This window comes from Caretta caretta, chromosome 13 (assembly GCF_965140235.1).
Source record: "Caretta caretta isolate rCarCar2 chromosome 13, rCarCar1.hap1, whole genome shotgun sequence".
NCBI lineage: Eukaryota > Metazoa > Chordata > Testudines > Cheloniidae > Caretta > Caretta caretta.
In genome coordinates this window covers 39,503,929-39,523,119 of record NC_134218.1, presented here as the reverse complement: position 1 = coordinate 39,523,119, position 19,191 = coordinate 39,503,929, and the positions used below count along the sequence as shown (strand labels likewise).

The 19,191-nt window shown below is 50.6% G+C and overlaps 1 long non-coding RNA gene and 1 gene segment (V, D, J or C); one reads left to right on the top strand and one right to left on the bottom strand.

Annotated features, from left to right (window-relative positions):
* Positions 1 to 6,558: 6,558 nt before the first annotated feature.
* Positions 6,559 to 7,013, top strand: LOC125629502 (immunoglobulin heavy variable 4-4-like). The segment is given in 2 exon segments: positions 6,559 to 6,607; positions 6,694 to 7,013. Coding segments are annotated over 2 exon segments (369 nt in total).
* Positions 7,014 to 9,331: 2,318 nt separating this feature from the next.
* LOC125629189 (uncharacterized) lies at positions 9,332 to 15,695 on the bottom strand. The gene is made up of 3 exons (XR_007354362.2): positions 13,538 to 15,695; positions 12,299 to 12,354; positions 9,332 to 10,765 (listed from the first exon to the last, which is right to left on the bottom strand). It is a non-coding gene; the product is annotated as an uncharacterized LOC125629189 (long non-coding RNA).
* Positions 15,696 to 19,191: the final 3,496 nt, after the last annotated feature.

Genomic DNA, 19,191 nt, shown 5'->3' with positions numbered 1-19,191 from the left:
CCCCAAGAATCAGGTCTCCCTGCAGCTCCGCTCCCCGACCGCCACCTGTTCCAGTGCCCACAACACAGTGACACAGAAAGGGGAAGCGGGCTAACAACAGACAGTTAAAGCGTTTTATTGAAAGAAAGAAAGAAAGAAAGAAAGAAAGAAAGAAAGAAAGAAAGAAAGAAAGAAAGAAAGAAAGAAAGAAAGAAAGGCCACAGACACCGCCTGTGGAAATATTTAGCCTAAAATTCGCTCTCTCTCTAAAGGGATGTGGTGGTGGAACAAAGCTTCTGACACCTGCCAACGCTAAAGCAATTCATAATGGAAAGGCAACAGCAATCAGGAAACACTGGCGAAGAACGAGATGGGGTGTATAACCCTGGATCAGAGCCAAGCTTTCCCCCAAAGCAGCACCGTTTTCTCCTGTAGGATATGTGCTCCCATCGCTGCTCCATCCTCTGTGGAATCATTCTTACCACATGCAGGTCTTTGGGAGTGGGAACGTTTCCCAGGCAAAGGGAAATCTTGTGTCTCTCCTTTGTGCTTTTATAAGGAGACTCGGGGGGGGGGGGGGTAGTTATCTAGCCAGAGCTCCTGATGCCAGCCCCCTTTTATCTCCCATCCCCTGTGTGTGAAACCTGCATGCAAATCCCTGCCCAGGGGGTTCCTCTTTAAGTACAATCCCCTGATTGTTGGAACCTCAGCCTCTGCTCAGACACAGAACTAGCCTTTCCACCTCAGACAATCTCCTCCTTCACCATCTCCCCTCATGAAACCGGGCTTTTTTTTTTTTTTGTCCCTTTCTGCTGCTCCATCCTGTGGAGTATTTCCGGCTCCTGTATTGATTTGGGCAGAAGATTTCAAAGGAAGCTGGGTGAAATGGGATGGTGTCCCTACCCTCTGTTTGCCAGAAGCTGGGAATGGGTGACAGGGGATGGATCACTTGGTGATTCCCTGTTCTGTTCATTCCCTCTGGGGCACCTGGCATTGGCCACTGTCGGCAGACAGGATACTGGGCTAGATGGACCTTTTGTCTGACCCACCATGGCCATTCTTATGTTCTTACATTCTTATGAAAATTCTAAGCCATTCACCCCCAGCGGGGTGGTGTCACCTATTGATTTCTTTGTCCCCTCGCCCTTCAATATGACCATTCCCAAATCCAGCTGGTCCATTCCGACTGCGAGCTGGTGACACCAGGAGAGACCCTCGAACTGACTTGTAAAGTCTTTGGTGATTATCTTGGGGAGAGGGACTGGATCCGCAGTCCCCAGAGGGTGGGTTACAGGGACTGGGAACCCTACATTCCTAGTGCTCGTCCTTCCAAAACTGACTCAACATCTCTGGGAATGCCCCCGAAGACGAGTTCTGTCAACAGCTGAGTGACATGATGTCAGGAAACAGGGTGTCGGCCATTCTCTGTGTCCAGACCCCTGCACACACCTGCCCTCTAGGGCTCTGCAGTGATCATACACCCTTACCCCACCACCTAGATACTTAAGAACTGCCTAGGGGAAACTGAGGCACCCCCACACTATTCAGAGGAAACATTAAGAACAGTCCCACTTCGTCACATCTCTCCCCCCTTCGAGATCGAACTGAGCGGGGTCATTTTAGCCGGTGACCTGGGGAAGTTCAAAGCCACCAAGTTCCCGTGGATGCCCCAGCATCTCTCCCATTCCTTGGTAGGAGTTACACCAGGCCCTTCCAGTTTCACGCCCTCCCTTAGGTCGGGAGTGGTCAATAGCACTCGCAGGCCGCATGAGGGAAGGTTTATGCGACTCGTGCCCTTTGGCCACTCCAAAACCCCAGGGGGTCAAACTGGGATTGGGTCTTCTCCCCAACAAGCTGGCCAAACACAGCCACTTGGTTATAGGACTGTTTAACTTTCTTAACAGCTTTCACTTCATATGAGACCTTCTCAAAGCTAATCCACACTGCGTCTTTCAACAGGAAAGTCAGTGGATCCATTCACAAAAAAATTTCTGGCTGTTAGGAACTGAAACTTTCTTGTTTAAATCACTTTCACACCCTTCAGTTGCAGTAAACTGATTGCAAAGACTCCATGAGGATTCCTTTCCCGAGGGCTTTTCTATGCAACAATTCACCCCTCACAGAAATTCTGCTCTTACCCTCTTTACCTAGGGCTTGCTCTAGAGGAACACTTTCCTGAGCAACAACAGACTCTTTCTGGGTCTCCCTTACATCCAGAATTACCTCTGGCCCATCCGGCGGATTCCTACACAATCCCCTTTCAGGTAAACTGACAGACTTCTGAGATAAAAGGTCAGAAGCATTCTCCTTCCCTTTGCCACACACAAGTTCAGGAATCTTTTCCTTCTTGCTACAGGTTTCCACACCCTCAGTCAGTAACACAATCACATCATCTTAATGCTCTCCTTGTATCCTGGCTAGGATCTCATCCTGATTAGACAGAGTTGCTACACCCTTTCCCAACAACACACTAGCAACAGGCAAAATACAAGCACCAGAATTGTCTGGTCTCTGGGATTTTACATAGACACTAACTGGATGCTACCTAGTTACAGGGCCATTCTCCCGAGCAGACACAAACTTAGGACCCTTCCCTTCCTGGGCTTTAGCTGAATCCAGAACCAGCTCTGAGACAACTGCACGACCCTCAACCATCACAGGCTGAAAGGCCCCTTTTGTCTGCTCCACAGACAAAGAAGAGCTGGACACACTTTTTCCTTTCCCAGACACCCAGCTTGGGATCCCATTCCCCTTGTCCCAGCACACAGGGCTGGTCACAGACAACTGCTTGGAGATCAGGGTAGCTCCCTCCATAGGCAAGTCAATACCCCTGACAGACACAGGCACGTTTCCTTCACTGTCCCAATTCTCCACCCAGCTAACAGGTAAGGTCCAGGGACACTCATCTTCCACTCTCCTCGCCTTCCCACCCTGCTGACTAGACACAGCCATCAGCTCACAAGGCTGCCTAGGCTCATCCAGACTTTCCTTACCCAGCACCTTGCCACTCCCCACAGATCCCCTGCCCTGCCTGTGTCTCCCCCCCTCAGCTGGGGTCTCAGCTCCCCCCTTGCTCAGCGCTGCCCTTGCTGTCCCAGTGGGGTCAGGCAGCGAGCTCGCTGCTTTCCTCACTGCATCAGAGCCACCATGAGCCCCCTCCCACCCGCTCCGGTGTGCAAGGGGGCGGGGAGCATCTCTTTGTCCCACACAGCCCCAGGGGTCTGGTTACAGACAGGCAGGTAGCCTGAGCCTAGCCGCTCCTCCCGCTGCCAGCCAGGTCATCTGCATTTTCACTGATCATTTCCCTCTCCGCCGATTGGTTCCCTGGATTCAAAATCAAACCCTTGGCCGTTACAGGAGCAGGGCCTGGATCCTGTCCCAAAGAGACACAGTCACGCCCCAACAGGGTCTCGCAGGTGGTATCCTGGATCACCCCAATGGCCAGCCAGCCCCACCCCTCCTGGGTCTGCACAGGGATCTGGGCCATAGGCAGGGCGAGGGGCTTTGTCCCTGGGACCCTCACACAGATCACCCAGACCCTCAGCATCTGAGGCTGCACCACCCAGGGCCTGACAACCGTTCTCTCTGTCCCAGGATCTCTCCACCCCAGGAATGTCTCCCCATTGACCATCACCTTCCGCTCCCACTGGGGGTCCGAGGGGCCTGGCCCCAGGAAACTCCACACAGGCATATAGGTTGGGACCAAGAGTGGGAGCCTGTCCACCTCCCCACCCATCTGGCTGACAGAGTCTATGGCCTTGGGACCCAGTAAGGGAGCTAGACACCTGGGCTTTTCTGCAGGGTCCCCCTGGTTCAAATCTCCAGCCTGCTCAAAGGCAGTGAGGTGGGCATCCACATCCCCCCCTCCTTAACCAGGGGCAGCAATTTAGTCTCGAGGTTCCCTGAGGAACTGGCTCCCCAGGGTCTATCCCCACTCACCCCTGGGAGATCCCCTAGGCCTGTCCACTCCCCCACTGCCAGTTCATGCTGCTGCTGCTTCTGCAGCTCTTTCTCGGGCTCTCGCTGTCTCTCACAGTCCTCTTGCTCTCTCGGACTCAGCTCCAATCCCGTCCTTCTCCGATCCCCCGATGGGGAACCCGATCGTGAAGACCCCCGTCTGGTCGGGGACAGGAGTCTTGGGGAGGCCTGACTCCCACTCCAGCTGCTCCCAGATCCTGCTATAGCCCCATTGGGGTCAGGAATCTGTTCCTTAGAGCCGTCATCCTCCTCCAGCTGCACGATTAACTCTGCTTTGGTGAACTTTCCAATGCTCAACCCTCTCTTTCTGCACAGGGTTACAATGTCCTTCTTAAGGAGACGGTGACAGGCCATCACTCCGCTCTTCCCATGTTGTTGTGGACTCACAGACCAGTGTGCTCTCAGCTCCCCATGGTTTCCAGGGAGAACCCCTAGTGTGCCAGCCCTTCTCGAGGTCACCACCTCTTTGCCAGGGTTGAGCTGCAGACTCCTCCACCCCTGGGACCACTCCCTGCAATCCCCCAGGGGACCCTGTTACTGCAAAAGTCCTTCTCTCTCCCAGGGCCAAGCCACAGGCTCCTCCGCCCCTGAGACTGCTCATCGCAGTCCCCAGGGGAACCCTGTTACTGCACAGTCCTTCTCGCTGGTCACACACTCCTGGGGGTTAACTGCCCTCCGAAACCACTCCTCTCTGAGCCTTCAGCACGCCTGGTCCCCATCAATCTCCCTTCGTTTTACTGATCCCCAGTCACTTACTGCAGGAAGTGCCATACATGGGGTGCAGTAGACCCCACCACTCCCACCAGTTGTCAGGAAACAGGTGTCGGCCATTATCTGTGTCCAGACCCCTGCACACACCTACCCTCTAGGGCTCTGCAGTGATCATACACCCTTATCCCACCACCTAGATACTTAAGAACTGCCTAGGGGAAACTGAGGCACCCCCACACTATTCAGAGGAAACATTAAGAACAGTCCCACTTCCTCACACATGACAGCTGCAGGAACCGCCGTGTGTTATTGCTCCAGACAAAGGCAGTGGGCCAGAGCAAAGCGGGGATTGGAGCTAGAAGGGAAACCGGTTTGCAAACCGCCCTTTAACACTGGGCGTTAGGAGCTGAGGGAGAGGGACTTACCGACAGGAGGGGTTTTCAGGAGGGGAAACTAGGAAAATACCTCGTGTATCAAGTCCCCTGCAACACAACACACACTGCACGGGTCTTATTCCGTTTCGCTGGGAGCAGTACCACACCTGTATCTACACACCCACCCTGAAGACTTCTCATCCCCTCCAGCAGGCGGCAGCACGGACACATAGACCCAGAGAAAGCAAGCGAGCAAGGGGAAGTTACACACTCTCACCGAAAGAGTAGCAAACACACACACTGAGCCGGTTGCATCTCCTTCAGCAGGAGACAGCAGTAAAATAGACAAACGTGCACACAGAGAGAGAGAGAGAGAGAGAGAGAGAGAGAGAGAGAGAGAGAGAGAGAGATGGGTTTATTACTCCTAAGAGGTAGCAACGACAGAAACACACAAAAGCGGATTCCGACTCCTTCCCTCCCGTGCGGTCGAGCAGGGAGGGACATCCACATACAGAACGAGTTGGTCTTTTCTCTACCTAGCAGGAGCCAGGAGGCCTGGCAAACACACCCTGGCCTTTCTTCTCGGGCGGGACTCATTCAATCCAGCAGAGAGCAGCAATGTTACACAAATGGATTTGCATCCATGCTCTGTGACAAAGTCCTGCAAGGAGGCAGGGTGCCCCTCGAGCATTAAAATGGAGGAGAACTGGGTTCTGTTCCCGACTCTGTTGCTGGGTGACCTTGGGAAGTCACTTCACCGCCCTGTGCCTTAGTTTCCCCATCCCTAAAATAGAGAGAATTCTCCTTCATTCCAATAACCGGCGGCAGGGACACACAGCAAGGCAGGTTTCAGAGTAAGAGTCATACCCGGTCCACCCAGCAGGGGTCCGCAACATCCAAACAATCACACGTATGACAAGACCCAGATCTTATTTCACACCCCGCCGGGGACATCAACACACAGACACACAGCAGCGGAGAGCACAGGTCTGGTCGCTCACACTGAGGGGGTCAAGCAGCTAGGAGGGAGAGCTAACGGGTTTTATGCTCCGTGTCAGAGTCTTGACTATAGCTCAATGGTGGGTTGCGAGTTCAGTCCTTGAGGGGGCCATTTAGGGATCTGGGGCAGAAATTGGGGATTGGGCCTGCTTTGAGCAGGGGGTTGGACTAGATGACCTCCTGAGGTCCCTTCCAACCCTGGTATTCTATGATCTATATTTAAAAGTGTTCGGTGTAACTTGAAGAACCGGCCCAGCGTCCCACAAATACAGCAGTTCCGTGTCTCACCCCGGTGCACGGCGCAGGCCTGTGGAAGGAGACTATTCCGGCTCAGTCAGAGCCCTCCCGCCCCAAGCCCTTTCACCTCCCACCGCCGCTGGGCGAAACCCACATGCAAATCCCTGCCCTGCTTAAACAGCAGCCCCCGGTCCTGCGAGCCTCAGGCACCGCACGGCGCTGGCCCGTTTCTTCCTGCTGAGGAGTATCCCCAGACCCCTTCCTGCCACACCTCTGCGACATGGCGTTGCTGCGGGGGTTTCTTTTCGGCCTCTTGGCAGCTCCCTTCGGTGAGTATTTCGGGAACACGCAGACCCCGCTTTCGCTCCCTGCCCGCAGTGGAGCGTCACTTCTCCTTTTCTCTCCCTTCGCCAAGGTGTCCTCTCACAGATCCAGCTGGTCCCGTCCGCCCCGGCAGCGGTGAAGCCCGGAGAGTCCCTCGCTGTGACTTGTAAAGTGTCGGGGGACTCCATCGCTACCCGCGCCTGGTGGAACTGGGTGCGCGAACTCCCCGGCCGAGGGCTGCAATGGGTAGGGCGCATCCATTTCTCCGGGAGCACGAACTACGCCCCCGACCTCCGAACCCGAGCGAACATTGCCAAGGATGACGCCAAGAACGAGTATTACCTGGAACTCCGCTCCCTGACCGCTGCAGACACGGCCACCTATTACTGCACCAGGTGGGACCCACGGTGATACACTCCGTGACAAGCCCCTGGTGGGGAGTCTCCCTGAATGAGTCGGCTACGTCTGTTCCCTGTTACAATCTTCCTACGCTCTCCTAAGGGGCCGGAGAGCTTTCCCCCTTGGCGCTGCTAGCTCGTTTCCAACCCCGACATGTTTCCAGGGAGTTTCTCCTATTTAGCTGGAATCTTCAATGACCGGGAGGAAGTGTGATTCAGGGATCAGGGAGCTGGCCAGAGGCGCGTCTGCCCTGTTTATTGCTCTGCGAGACCTGAGGCAATTCACTTAGAGCCAGATTTTTAAAGTTAAAGATTTTTAATAATTCCCGTTGAAACACCTTTAAAAATCTGGCCATTCATTAGTCTCTGTGACTGCCCCCCCTCCCCCCCACACACACAGACACACATGCTCCAGGTCTACCAAAGACTTAGAATCATGGAATCATAGGACTGGAAGGGACCTGGAGAGGTCATTAGTCCCGTCCCCTACACTCATGGAAGGACTGAGTTTTCTCTTCTGAACCATCCCTGACAGTGTTTGTCTGACCCACTGTTAAAAATCTCCAGTGAAGGAGATTCCACAGCCTCCCTAAGCACAAGACTCACCTTCCACAAGTCTCTCCAGGGCAGATTTTCAAAGTTGGGCACCTCAAGTTGCAGATGTGCAAATCTCACTGGATGCCTAAGTTTATTAGTTTAGCTCACACCCGGCCAGCTGTTTTAAAGATATTTAGGTGCTTATGGTGTAGATATTTGCCTAACTCCCATTGATTTCAATGAGTTGTTGACACCTGGGTACTTTTGAAAATTCCAATCGTTGCTTATCTGGATGTTTAGGAACCTAAATGCCTCTGAGAATCTGGCTTTCTCTGCCTCAGTTTCCCATCTGTGTAATGGGGATATTGACACTTCCCTACTTCACAGTAGAGTTAAGAGCACAAAACACACTAAAGATTGTGCTCAGACACTACGGTAATTAGCAGCAAAGAGTCCTGTGGCACCTTATAGACTAACAGACGTATTGGAGCATGAGCTTTCATGGGTGAATCCTCTCTTCCTCAGCTGCGTGTAGTGGAAATTTCCAGGGGCAGATATAAATATGCAAGCAAGAATCAGGCCAGGGATAAGGAGGTTAGTTCTATCAGGGAGGATGAGGCCCTCTTCTAGCAGTTGAGATGTGAATACCAAGGGAGGAGAAAATGCTTTTGTAGTCCGCAAGCTAGTCACAGTCTTTGTTTAATCCTGAGCTGATGGTGTCAAATTTGCAAATGAACTGATGTTCATTTTTTAAATTCATACTTTTAAAGGTCGCCATCCTGCAGCAAAAAAACTTCAGGACCAGACTACAAAGAGAAACTGCAGAGCTTCAGTTCATTTGTAAATTTGACACCATCAGCTCGGGATTAAACAATTAGATCCAGACTAACAGGGCTATCCCTCTGATATGGTAATTAAGGCATATCAATGACTGAAGTGGATAGTAAAAATTTTCCTGTCAGAGCTTTTCTGCAATGGAAAATTAAGTATTTAGCTAAAGTTTTTTTTCCAGAAAATCTCTTTGGGCATTTGGTTGAAAGATATTTTGGGTTTTGGCCAAAAAGTCCATGATTGGTGATGATTTTAAATTTTTACTTTTCAAGATTTTTTTTTTAACAAAAAGTTTTTCGGGGGGGAAACAACCCACTTTATACCCAGCTCTACTGGAATAAGACCCGTTCTCCATCTGGTCCAAACCTGCTGTTAGCTCAGTCAATGTAAACTAGACTCTGCTCTCAGTTACACTGGTACAAACCCAGCATCACATCACTAATATCTGTGGGATTATTTTAGGTATTCATCCCAGTCACTGAGGGCAGGACTGGACCCCACCAATATTAGCCTTGATTTCACAGGGAGCAGAAGCAAGCCCTACCTATATTTAAGGTTATTTCAAAGTTCCCCAGTGTCAGGGTTTCTTCCCCACTCTGAACTCTAGGGTGCAGGTGTGGGGACCTGCATGAAAACCCCCCTAAGCTTATTTTTACCAGCTTAGGTTAAAACTTCCCCAGGGTACAAACTATTTTACCTTTTGCCCTTGGACTTTATTGCTGCCACCACCAAGCATCTAATAAATATATAACTGGGAAAGAGCCCGCTTGGAAACGTCTCCCCCCCAAAAAAAATCCTCCCAAACCCTCCACCCCCTTTCCTGGGGAAGGCTTGATAAAAATCCTCACCAATTTGCATAGATGAACACAGACCCAAACCCTTGGATCTTAAGAACAAGGAAAAAGCAATCAGGTTCTTAAAAGAAGAATTTTAATTGAAGAAAAAGAAAAAGAATCACCTCAGTAAAATCAGGATGGTAAACACCTTACAGGGTAATCAGATTCAAAACATAGAGAATCCCTCTAGGCAAAACCTTAAGTTACAAAAAGACACAAAACCAGGAACATACATTCCATTCAGCACAACTTATTTTATCAGCCATTGAAACAAAACAGAATCTAATGCATCTCTAACGAGATTGCTTATTAACCCTTTACAGGAGTTCTAACCTGCATTCCTGCTCTGGTCCTGGCAAAAGCATCACACAGACAGAGAGACCCTTTGTTTCTGACCCCCGCCCCTCCAGCTTTGAAAGTATCTTGTCTCCTCATCGGTCATTTTGCTCAGGTGCCAGCGAGGTTATCCTAGCTTCTTAACCCTTTACAGGTGAAAGGGTTTTTCCTCTGGCCAGAAGGGATTTAAACAGCTCTGTTTACCCTTCCCTTTATATTTATGACACCCAGATTAAATTTCTTTAATTTTCTGCTTCTGAAGAGATCATCTCCCAGACAGATCAGAATCCTGAGTTTCGCTTGATGAAAAGGGCCAGGCCCCAAGAGAGATCCCCACCTGCCACCAGACCTAATCTATCAGCCAGTCAATTCTCCCCTGTTCCGCTGCAGGGCAGCAGCTGCTGCATCTCGATCTGTTTCCTCCATTTAGCCCAGAACCAGCTCCCTGCTGGCCCCTTTCATCTCCCCTCCCTGATGGGTGAAACCTGCATGCAAATCCCTACCCAGGGGGGTTCCTGTTTAAATACAAACTCCTGGTCCTAGAAGCCTCAGTCTCTCCCCAGACACTGAACTGCCCAGTCCCTGCTGCTGGGGAGTCAGTTCATTAATTCAGACCATCATGGACTCATTTTTCACCCTCTTATTCCTCTTAGCCACCCATTCCTGTGAGTGTCTGTGGGAGGGGGTAGGGAAAGTTCTGCTTCGCTTGTACTGGAGGGAGAAATGTCCTTTGACTTCAGCAGAGCAGGGGGAGTCCCCGGGGAGTATCTGATCAGCATTAGAATTCCTGAAACAAATTTCCTCCTTTTTCAGGTGTTCTTGCCCAAATCCAGCTGGTCCAGTCCAGCCCGGGAGCGGTGAAGCCCGGAGAGACCCTCACCGTGACCTGTGCAGTCTCGGGTCAGTCCATCACTAGTGGTCATGGCTGGCACTGGGTCCGGCAGCCTCCCGGGAAAGGGCTGGAGTGGCTGGGACGGAGATTTTACAGCAGTTCCTCCTGGTACACAAACTACAGCTCATCTTTCCAGAGCCGAATCACCATCTCCCCTGACTCCTCCAAGAACCGGTTCTCCCTGCAGCTGGCCTCCCTGGGAGCTGCGGACACCGCCACGTATTACTGCGCCAGGCAGACACAGTGAAGCGGAGCAAAGCAGGGACCCGTGCAAAAAGGGGATGTGGATTCTGAACATACTCTCAGGCCTCTGGCATGGTGTAATTTATCTGTCTAGAGAAAGGGAAACACAAACACAGGAAATTTCCACTAGATGGAAATGAAGGGACATCTTCTGCTTCCCCTTTCTACTCCCTCCTCTCCCCAAATAGACTCCTTCGGTGCTAAACATTCATGAGAATCTTGGCACGGTGAAGAATCAACATCTATCACTTCCTGGGGACTAGTCTACAAAAAATCAATTACTCCGAATTAATATAAATCAGTTTAGCTAAATGGGTGCCATTTTTGTGTGTGCATGCTCGCATTTCAGTTTCAAATTCGTTCCAGCGGTTCATCTTGGGAACCAGGAAAAATGCTGGAAGCAAAGTTTATAACCAATGCATAAGAGCGTCCACACACAGAAAGTCAAAACGGTTAATCTCAATGGGACTGGAATCACATAGTTACTTACATCATCACCCCTGTGAGTGGAGTGCACACACACACACACACACACACACACACACACACACACACCCCAGATCTCATTCCTTCCAGAAGGATACAAGCGTCCACAGAGAGGGAGTGAGAATGCTCTTGTATTCCGAAACTCTGTAAAGGAACAAGTGAGTTTTCTCTCTCTCATAGAAACATGATTAGATATCGGATGAGACTCAAGGTCCATCTAATCCGGTATCCCACCTCCAACAGTACCTGATGCCTCAGAGGAAGGTTGTTTGCAGTGTTGCTGTAGCCCTGATGGTCCCAAAAATATTAAGATACACAGGGTGGGTGAGGTAATATCTGATACTGAAACAACTTCTAATGGTGAAGAGACACGTTTTTGAGTAACGCAGATCTTCTCTGCAGATCTGGGAAATATCAGATCTGAAGAAGAACTCTGTGTAGCCAGACAGCTTGTCTCTGTCACCTACAGAAGTTGGTCTAATCAAAGATATTATTTCACTCTGTCTCTCAGAAGACACACAATAAGCAGATGGGTGATAATCTGTGCCACACACAGGTTTTACTAAAACAGATACTAAAACTCAAAGATTACTTATGGGCTTGATGCAGGAATCATTGGGTGAGGTTCAATGCCCTGTGTTAAGCAGGTCAGACTAGATGATCAAGTCCCTTGGTAATCCCATCTAGTCTTAATATCTACGAATCTATTAAAATTACAGAATTTTTCCCAATGTGATTGCAAATGAAATGAAATTATGTGAAAACTCAATGGAATTTTACTTTCAATGAGATTTGGCTGCCTTACTGCCTTAGGTCTTTCTGAAAAAAGAAAGACATTTAATTATAATAATTAAAACAAGAACTCAGGCTCACACCTTCTGTTTAACCTTCAGTGTTTGCACACCACCTGCAGCAAGGCTTCCTGACATTGGCAGACACAGCCACCTATTCCTGGGCCAGAGGCAGCCCCGTGACAGGGAGCAAAGCAGGGACTCACACAAAGAGAAGAGGTCAGTAAACAATAGTGAGGTCAGAGTTACAGAGAGAGTTAAGCCACCCAGAGAGAGACACACACAGTAAATTCAATATGAAAAAAACAGATATGAAGAGATTTTTTTCAGAGAATCCAGAACTTACCCCCTTTTTCCTGGACACAGTTTCCTTTCAGCTCCCACAGGATCTCATCAAACTTCCTGAGAAAATAAATGTATTTGTTTTCATTGCAATGGTTCCAAGAACAGGCAGGAAAAGATTAATGGAAACGTAGATTACACAAAATCACTCAGGGCCCCAGGGCTCTGCTCCCTGATTTCTTCAGACAACACACAGCCAACCTGTGGAATTCTTTGCAAGAGGATGTTGTGAAGGCAAGACTATAACAGGGTTCAAAAAAGAACTAGATAAGTCCATCAATGGCAATTAGCCAGGATGGGCAGGGATGGTGCCCCTACCCTCTGTTTGCCAGAAGCTAGGAATGGGCAACAGGGGTTGGATCACTTGATGATTCCCTGTTCTGTTCATTCCCTCTGGGGCACCTGGCATTGGCCACTGTTGGCAGACAGGATACTGGGCTGGATGGACCTTTGATCTGACCCAGTATGGCCGTTCTTATCAGCATGTGAATTTGTGGCTATTTCTGTGTATCCAGGTGTGTACAGGAGTATGTTTTCTGTGAACCAAGAAAGTCTCTTTCCTTCCAGTAGAAGGTAACACTGACTCAGGCCCACACAAACCAAAATAAGCACAACAAATCTCATTCCCTGCCTTAGGAGGCAGCAGTCTTTCTCACACCCCATCAGAGTTCCCCCCCCCCCACACCGACCCCATCTGCTCTGAACTCTGGTGTACAGATGTGGGAACCCGCATGAAAGACACCCCCCCCCTCCCAAGCGCATACCCTACCAGCTTAGGTTAAAACTTCCCCAAGGCACAAGTTCTTTTCCTTGTCCTTGGATGGTATTGCTGTCACCACCAAGTGGTTTAAGCAAAAATTCAGGGAAGGGTCACTTGGAGCCCTCCCCCGCAAAATATCCCCCAAGCCCCTTCACCCCCTTTCCTGGGGAGGCTTGAGAATAATATGCCAACCAATTGCCTTAAATGTAAGTACAAACCAGACCCTTTATCTTTAGGACACTAAAATCAATCAGGTTCTTAAAAGAAGAGCTTCAGTATAAAGAAAAATGTAAAAGTATCACACCTGCAAAATCAGGATGGAAGATAACTTTACAGGGTAATAAAAAGATTTAAAACACAGAGGACTCCCCTCTGGACTCAGCTTCACAGCTACAGAAACAGGAATAAAACTACCTCTTAGCATAGGGAAAATTCACAAGCTAAAACAAAAGATAATCTAACACATTTCCTTGCCTTACTTACAATTTTTGTAATCATAGATGAATCATTTCAGGTTTTATTTTCAGGAGATGTTGTCCCTTCCTGGTCTCTCTGTCCGGAGAGGGAACAATAAAAAGAGCACAAACAAAACCTCCTCCCTGCCCCCGCCAGATTTTAAAGTATCTTCTTTCCTCATTGGCCTTCTGATCAGGTGCCAACTAGGTTATCTGAGCTTCTTAACCCCTTACAGCGATTCAGTATGGCTTCCCAGGAGGGATTTTATGTTACCCTTATTTCTATGTTTATGACACACCCACCCTCACTCCGAGGCAGTTCTTCTACCTGGAAAGCACCTAATAATAAGGTGCTGTGTTTCCCTCCATCCTGGCTTTTCAGATTCGGCGCTGTGTCCTGCCATCACAGCCTGTGTTCTGGCAAAGCCCACGGGCTGCCTCTTCTCTTCATTCCCTTTTCCTTCCCTGTCACCAGAGCTGCTTGTCAGGTTCTGTGGCCTAAACCAGCCCTTCCCCGCAATTCAGCTGCTGCTCCTTCCCCATCTGGCATTCCCATGTCATTTCCCCAAGGACACAGTTTATATCTATTTCATATGCCCAACACATTTTCCGAATAGCCACCGCTCCAATACAGGGACACCTTTTACTCAACTGTGGAGAAAGAAAGAAAGAAAGAAAGAAAGAAAGAAAGAAAGAAAGAAAGAAAGAAAGAAAGTTCGTTCAAGTGTAGACTAGGGGATATAAACCCTGGAAAGGCACTTTTCTACCCAAATGAGAGTGCACACTTGGGGATAGACCAGGATATGTACACATGGATTTAAATTTACATTTAGGTTATACCAAAACTAATTTCCCCTGTAGACAAGGCCTAAGTCAAACTGGAGCAAGTCTGTTTCTAAACCACTCCTGACTCCCTAGAGCACTCAGATCTGGTCTACACACAGCTACACACATTCATATAACTGCTTGAGTTAGGAGAGTAATGTTTTCACCCATGTAGTTATAACAGTGCAAGGCCTTCTGTGGATGAGGTTATACCCGAGTAAAGGTGCCTTACTCCAGTCTAGTTTGTCCTCTTTCTCACTGGGTCATGAGCTGGCATTTTGTCCGCCTTCTCCATGGACGTCCCGGTGTCTGAGAGGAAGGGCAGAGTGTCTGACCTCAGAATATCAGGTGTCCCCGAGCCATTCCCTGCTCTTCTCAGCAATGTCCGAACCGCATAGCTTGGAACGGAGTCACCGGATACTTTACAGGTCAGTGTAAGGGATTGTCTGGGTCCAGCCTAACTCACACCTGCACACAGAGCAAGTTTCACTCCCTCCAGGAGGGCCCAGCAGTGTCTCTCTCACACTCTCTCTCCCCCTCACAGGTGTCTCTGCTACAGGAAAAGCACCGGACCGTTTCCCCCACGCGTGCGCTCTAGACTGTCCCTGGGTTGCTGCCCTCACGGCCTTTATTCTGGCAGAGCCCAGAACCTGCACCATCCCTCCCTTGGTCGCACGCTAACACATGAAGTTGATGTGTGACTCTGCTTCCCACCAGACAGCTCCCTACCTAGAGGGGCCCCTCCCTTTATATCCGCTGGGGAAACGCCGCATGCAAATCCCTGCCCCGGGGGGTTCCTGGTTAAATACAAACCCCTGGTTCTAGGAGCCTCAGTCTCTCCCCAGACACAGAACTGCCCAGTCCTGCCTGCTCGGGAGTCTCCCTCATTTTATGAGAAAGAGAATGACATCTCTGTGGCTTTTCCTTCTCCTGTTATTGGCCCCCAGCTGTGAGTGTCTCTTGGACAGTGGGAGAATTGGGGGCAGATGCACAGATTCATTGGCTGGCTAATTTCGTCCATATTTTGTTTTCCTCTCCCCAGGTGTCCTCTCCCAGGTGCAGCTGGTCGAGTCCGGCCCGGGCGTCGTGAAGCCTGGACAGACCCTCACACTGACCTGCGCTGTCTCGGGTGTCTCCATCACTGACAGCAGCTACGCGTGGAGCTGGGTCCGGCAGTCTCCCGGGAAAGGTCTGGAGTGGGTGGCACGTATACATCCGTACAACGGGAACAAGTGGTTTGCCGCGTCGCTCCAAAGCCGGACCACCATCTCTTCGGATACCTCCAAGAACCGGTTCTCCCTGCAGCTGGCCTCCCTCGCGGCTGCAGACACCGCCATGTATTACTGTGCCAGAGACACACAGTGACACAGAGCAAAGCGGGGCTGGTACAAAAAGGGGAAGCGGATTGTCTAGACTCACTCGGGGCCCTTTCACACTCACGTCTCCATTAGAAGCGGAGTGAGACAGTGGCCAAAAGGAGGTTTAGGAGGTGGACATCGGGGAGGTAAAATTCCTGGTCTACTAACTCAGCTCCTCCTAACACGGACACCCAGAGATCACATCTCACAGCTCCCCAAGAGGGAATCAATCAGACAAGCACCCGCAGGTCTCATTCCCATCGGTGTGGGAGGATTTATAGCTATAGCTATACACATATCAATACGAATACAATATATAAATATGTATGTGTCTATATTAAATCTATTCAGTGCATATCTCTCTGTGTAGACACACACTAAACATTTCCCCTGTCATTCACACATTCCTGGGGTAATTTTGATCGCTAATTCGGCACCTGAGGTCCGAGTGTCGCTGGTTTAAACCCTGAGGAACAAGGTTTAACTTCCCTGCCAAATTCTGCCCCTCTCCAGTGCGTGTCCCAGCCCCGCGCCTGACTTACCACAATTACAGATGTGTGTGTGTGTATGTGTACATATACTAAATACATATTGTGTGGGTCTATATGTGTAGACACTCACTAAATATTTCCCCTCCATTCACACTACTGTGGTTCTTTTGGGTGTTGATCACTGATTTGGCTTCGGAACCCCTGAGGTGTGACTATCACCCGGGGTTATGCTCAGATAAATTGGTTAGTCTCTAAGGTGCCACAAGTCCTCCTTTTCCTTAAGGACAAGGTTTAACATCCCTGCCATATTCCGCCCCCTCTCCAGTGTGGCCCCAGCCCCGGCCCTGACCTACCACTATCACAGGACTCCTTTGGATGCAGCCCAGAAGCTGCCGCTCTCCTGTCTGCCAACTTCCCGGCCTCCCTCCCTGCCCTGAAAGGTGTTTGCTAGTTTACTTGGGCAAATCCAAGCTTTCTCCCTCTCTCACTTAGACGGGGTGGCCTCTGAGCTAGAAAGACCAAGACAAAGAGAGCTGTCCCTCACCCTCCCGGTCCCGGACCCCTTTTACCCAAATCCCTGCTCCATTTTCTGAATCCTCTTGCTTCCCCTTGGCTGCTTTCACCTGTGTTTTGTGTGAGCGTCTGCCTCTGTACAACCATATTCCAAATTCTCTTTCCAACCCCACTCAAATGACGTCAACAATTCAAAACGCGCCCATATCCAGTGGGTTTGGGGATCCCAATTCCCTTAAATCCTGTTCCAAAACCCCACCCATATCTGCAAATTTCACATTAGCCACACACCTGTCCTCCACCCCGCTGTACGACTCTCAGGAGATGGACTCAGAGGATTAAGGCTGCGGGGTTAAGAAGCCTGCGATATTTAGGAGCCAGAATCTCCCTGGATTTCACTGGCAGTTGGATGCCCAGCCCCCAACCGGTCTCTGTTCTTCTCTACCCAGTGTCACCAGACCCTGTGAGACACTCCCAACGATTCCTGGATTTCTCCAAGGAGAAACTGCTGAGCTTGAATTAACATGCAAACTAGACACCGTGAACCTGGGTTTGAAGAGAGACTGGGAGTGGCTGGGTCATTCCACATATTGAATATATTTCCCTGTGTTAAGTGTCCTCCCACCTTCTTGTCAACAGTCTAAATGGGCCATCTTGATTATCACTACAAAAGTTTTTTCTCCTGCTCATAATAGCTCATCTGAACTAATAAGCCTCTCACAGTTTGTATGGCAACTTCCACCTTCTCTGTATGTATCTATCTTCTTACTACATGGTCCATTCTATGCATTTGGTGAAGTGAGCTGTAGCCCACGAAAGCTTATGCTCAAATACTTTGGTTAGTCTCTAAAATGCCACAAGTCCTCCTGTTATTTTGGGGGATACAGACTAACACGGCTGCTACTCTGATTCCTGGATTTGACCCTCACAATCAGCAATGAGGCAGGGAAGTCTCTTTAACCCCATTTTACAGATGAGGCACTGAGGCCCAGACACACTAAGGCGGAGATTACCCCACTCGCCTAGGGTATGTGGGCACCCACCTCCCACTAACTCGAGTGGTATCTGTGCACCCACAGCCCCGACGTGGATTTACCCAACGGCAACAGGGAGGGTCTGAGTTATTTAGGATCTGACCCTGCGACTTCTGTCCTTGCTCCTGGGGCCCCAGGAGAATCACCAGACCAATGTACATGTGCCCTGAGCTGAGCGCACTGTCTCTGGGGTGTAAAGGGGACCTCTGTCCCCGAGGGGACATGGCCACGTGCTGATCGCTCAATTCCGCCTACTCTTACACCCGTCCTGGGGAACCTGCGTGCGAATCTCTGCCCCAGGGGGCTCCTGTTTAAATCCAAACCCCTGGTTCTAGGAGCCTCAGTCTCCCCCCGGACACAGAACTGCCCGGTCCTGCCTGCTGGGGAGTTTCCCTCATTCTATGAAAACGAGAATGAAATCTCTGTGGCTTTTCCTGTCCCTGTTCTCTGCCCCGTCCTGTGAGTGTCTGTCGGGTAGTGGGGGAAATCAGGGACTGAGCCGCAGACTTTTCCGGTGGGTAACGTTTGCTTTTCTCCCCACCCCCCCCGCCCCACGAGATGTTCTCTCCCAGATGCAGTTGATCGAGCCCGGCCCGGGCGTGGTGAAGCCCGGAGAGACCCTCAGCATCACCTGTGAAGTCTCCGGAGTCTCCGTCAGCAGCTACCATTGGTGCGGGGCCCGGCAGCCCCCCGGGAAAGGGCTGGAGTGGATGGCAGTTATCTGCAGCACTGCACAGGGAGGGACCACAGAGTACAACTCGGCTCTCACACCTCGGGTCACCATCACCAGGGACCCCTCGAAGGAGGAAGTTTATCTCCAGCTCCGCTCCCTGGCAGCTGCGGACACCGGCACCTATTACTGTGCCCGACACACGGTGACACGGAGCACCGGGACTCGCACAGAAAGGGGAAGCGGATTTCTAAATAGTCAGGCTCTAGGAGAAGAGACAGGCGGGGCATTCACCCACAGTGGGATCACAGGAACCAACCCCCTTTCTCTCCCTACATCCCACCCTCTCCCAGCCCCTTCCACCGCTTCCTCGTGCTGCGCACTGACATGTGGACCCGGGGACTCACTGAGACGGGGTGACAGCTACATTAACGGTGAGATACTCTGGGCCTGGTTTCCAAAAGATGCTCGGCCCCTGCATCTCTGATTGACCCTCAGTCACTGCTGTGGGGGATGATCCACTTCTGGGAATCCGGCTCGCTGTGACTCGCCTTGGGCACCGAGTGATTCACGCTCCCAGACTCAGAAACCGGTGTCGGAAACGTTGCTTGAGGGGAGCCAATGTCAGAGGTGCTAAGCAGGCGCTGCTGTGCCTGAGGTCAGTGAGAGCTCCGGGGGCCCAGCACCTCCAAAAACCAGGCCTCCCGCTGCAATGCGTTATGAGAGGAAGGGTAGGGTTAGGGTTAGGGGAAAGGCGCGGGGCTGGTTTAAAGAGATTCGGGTTTAGTTCT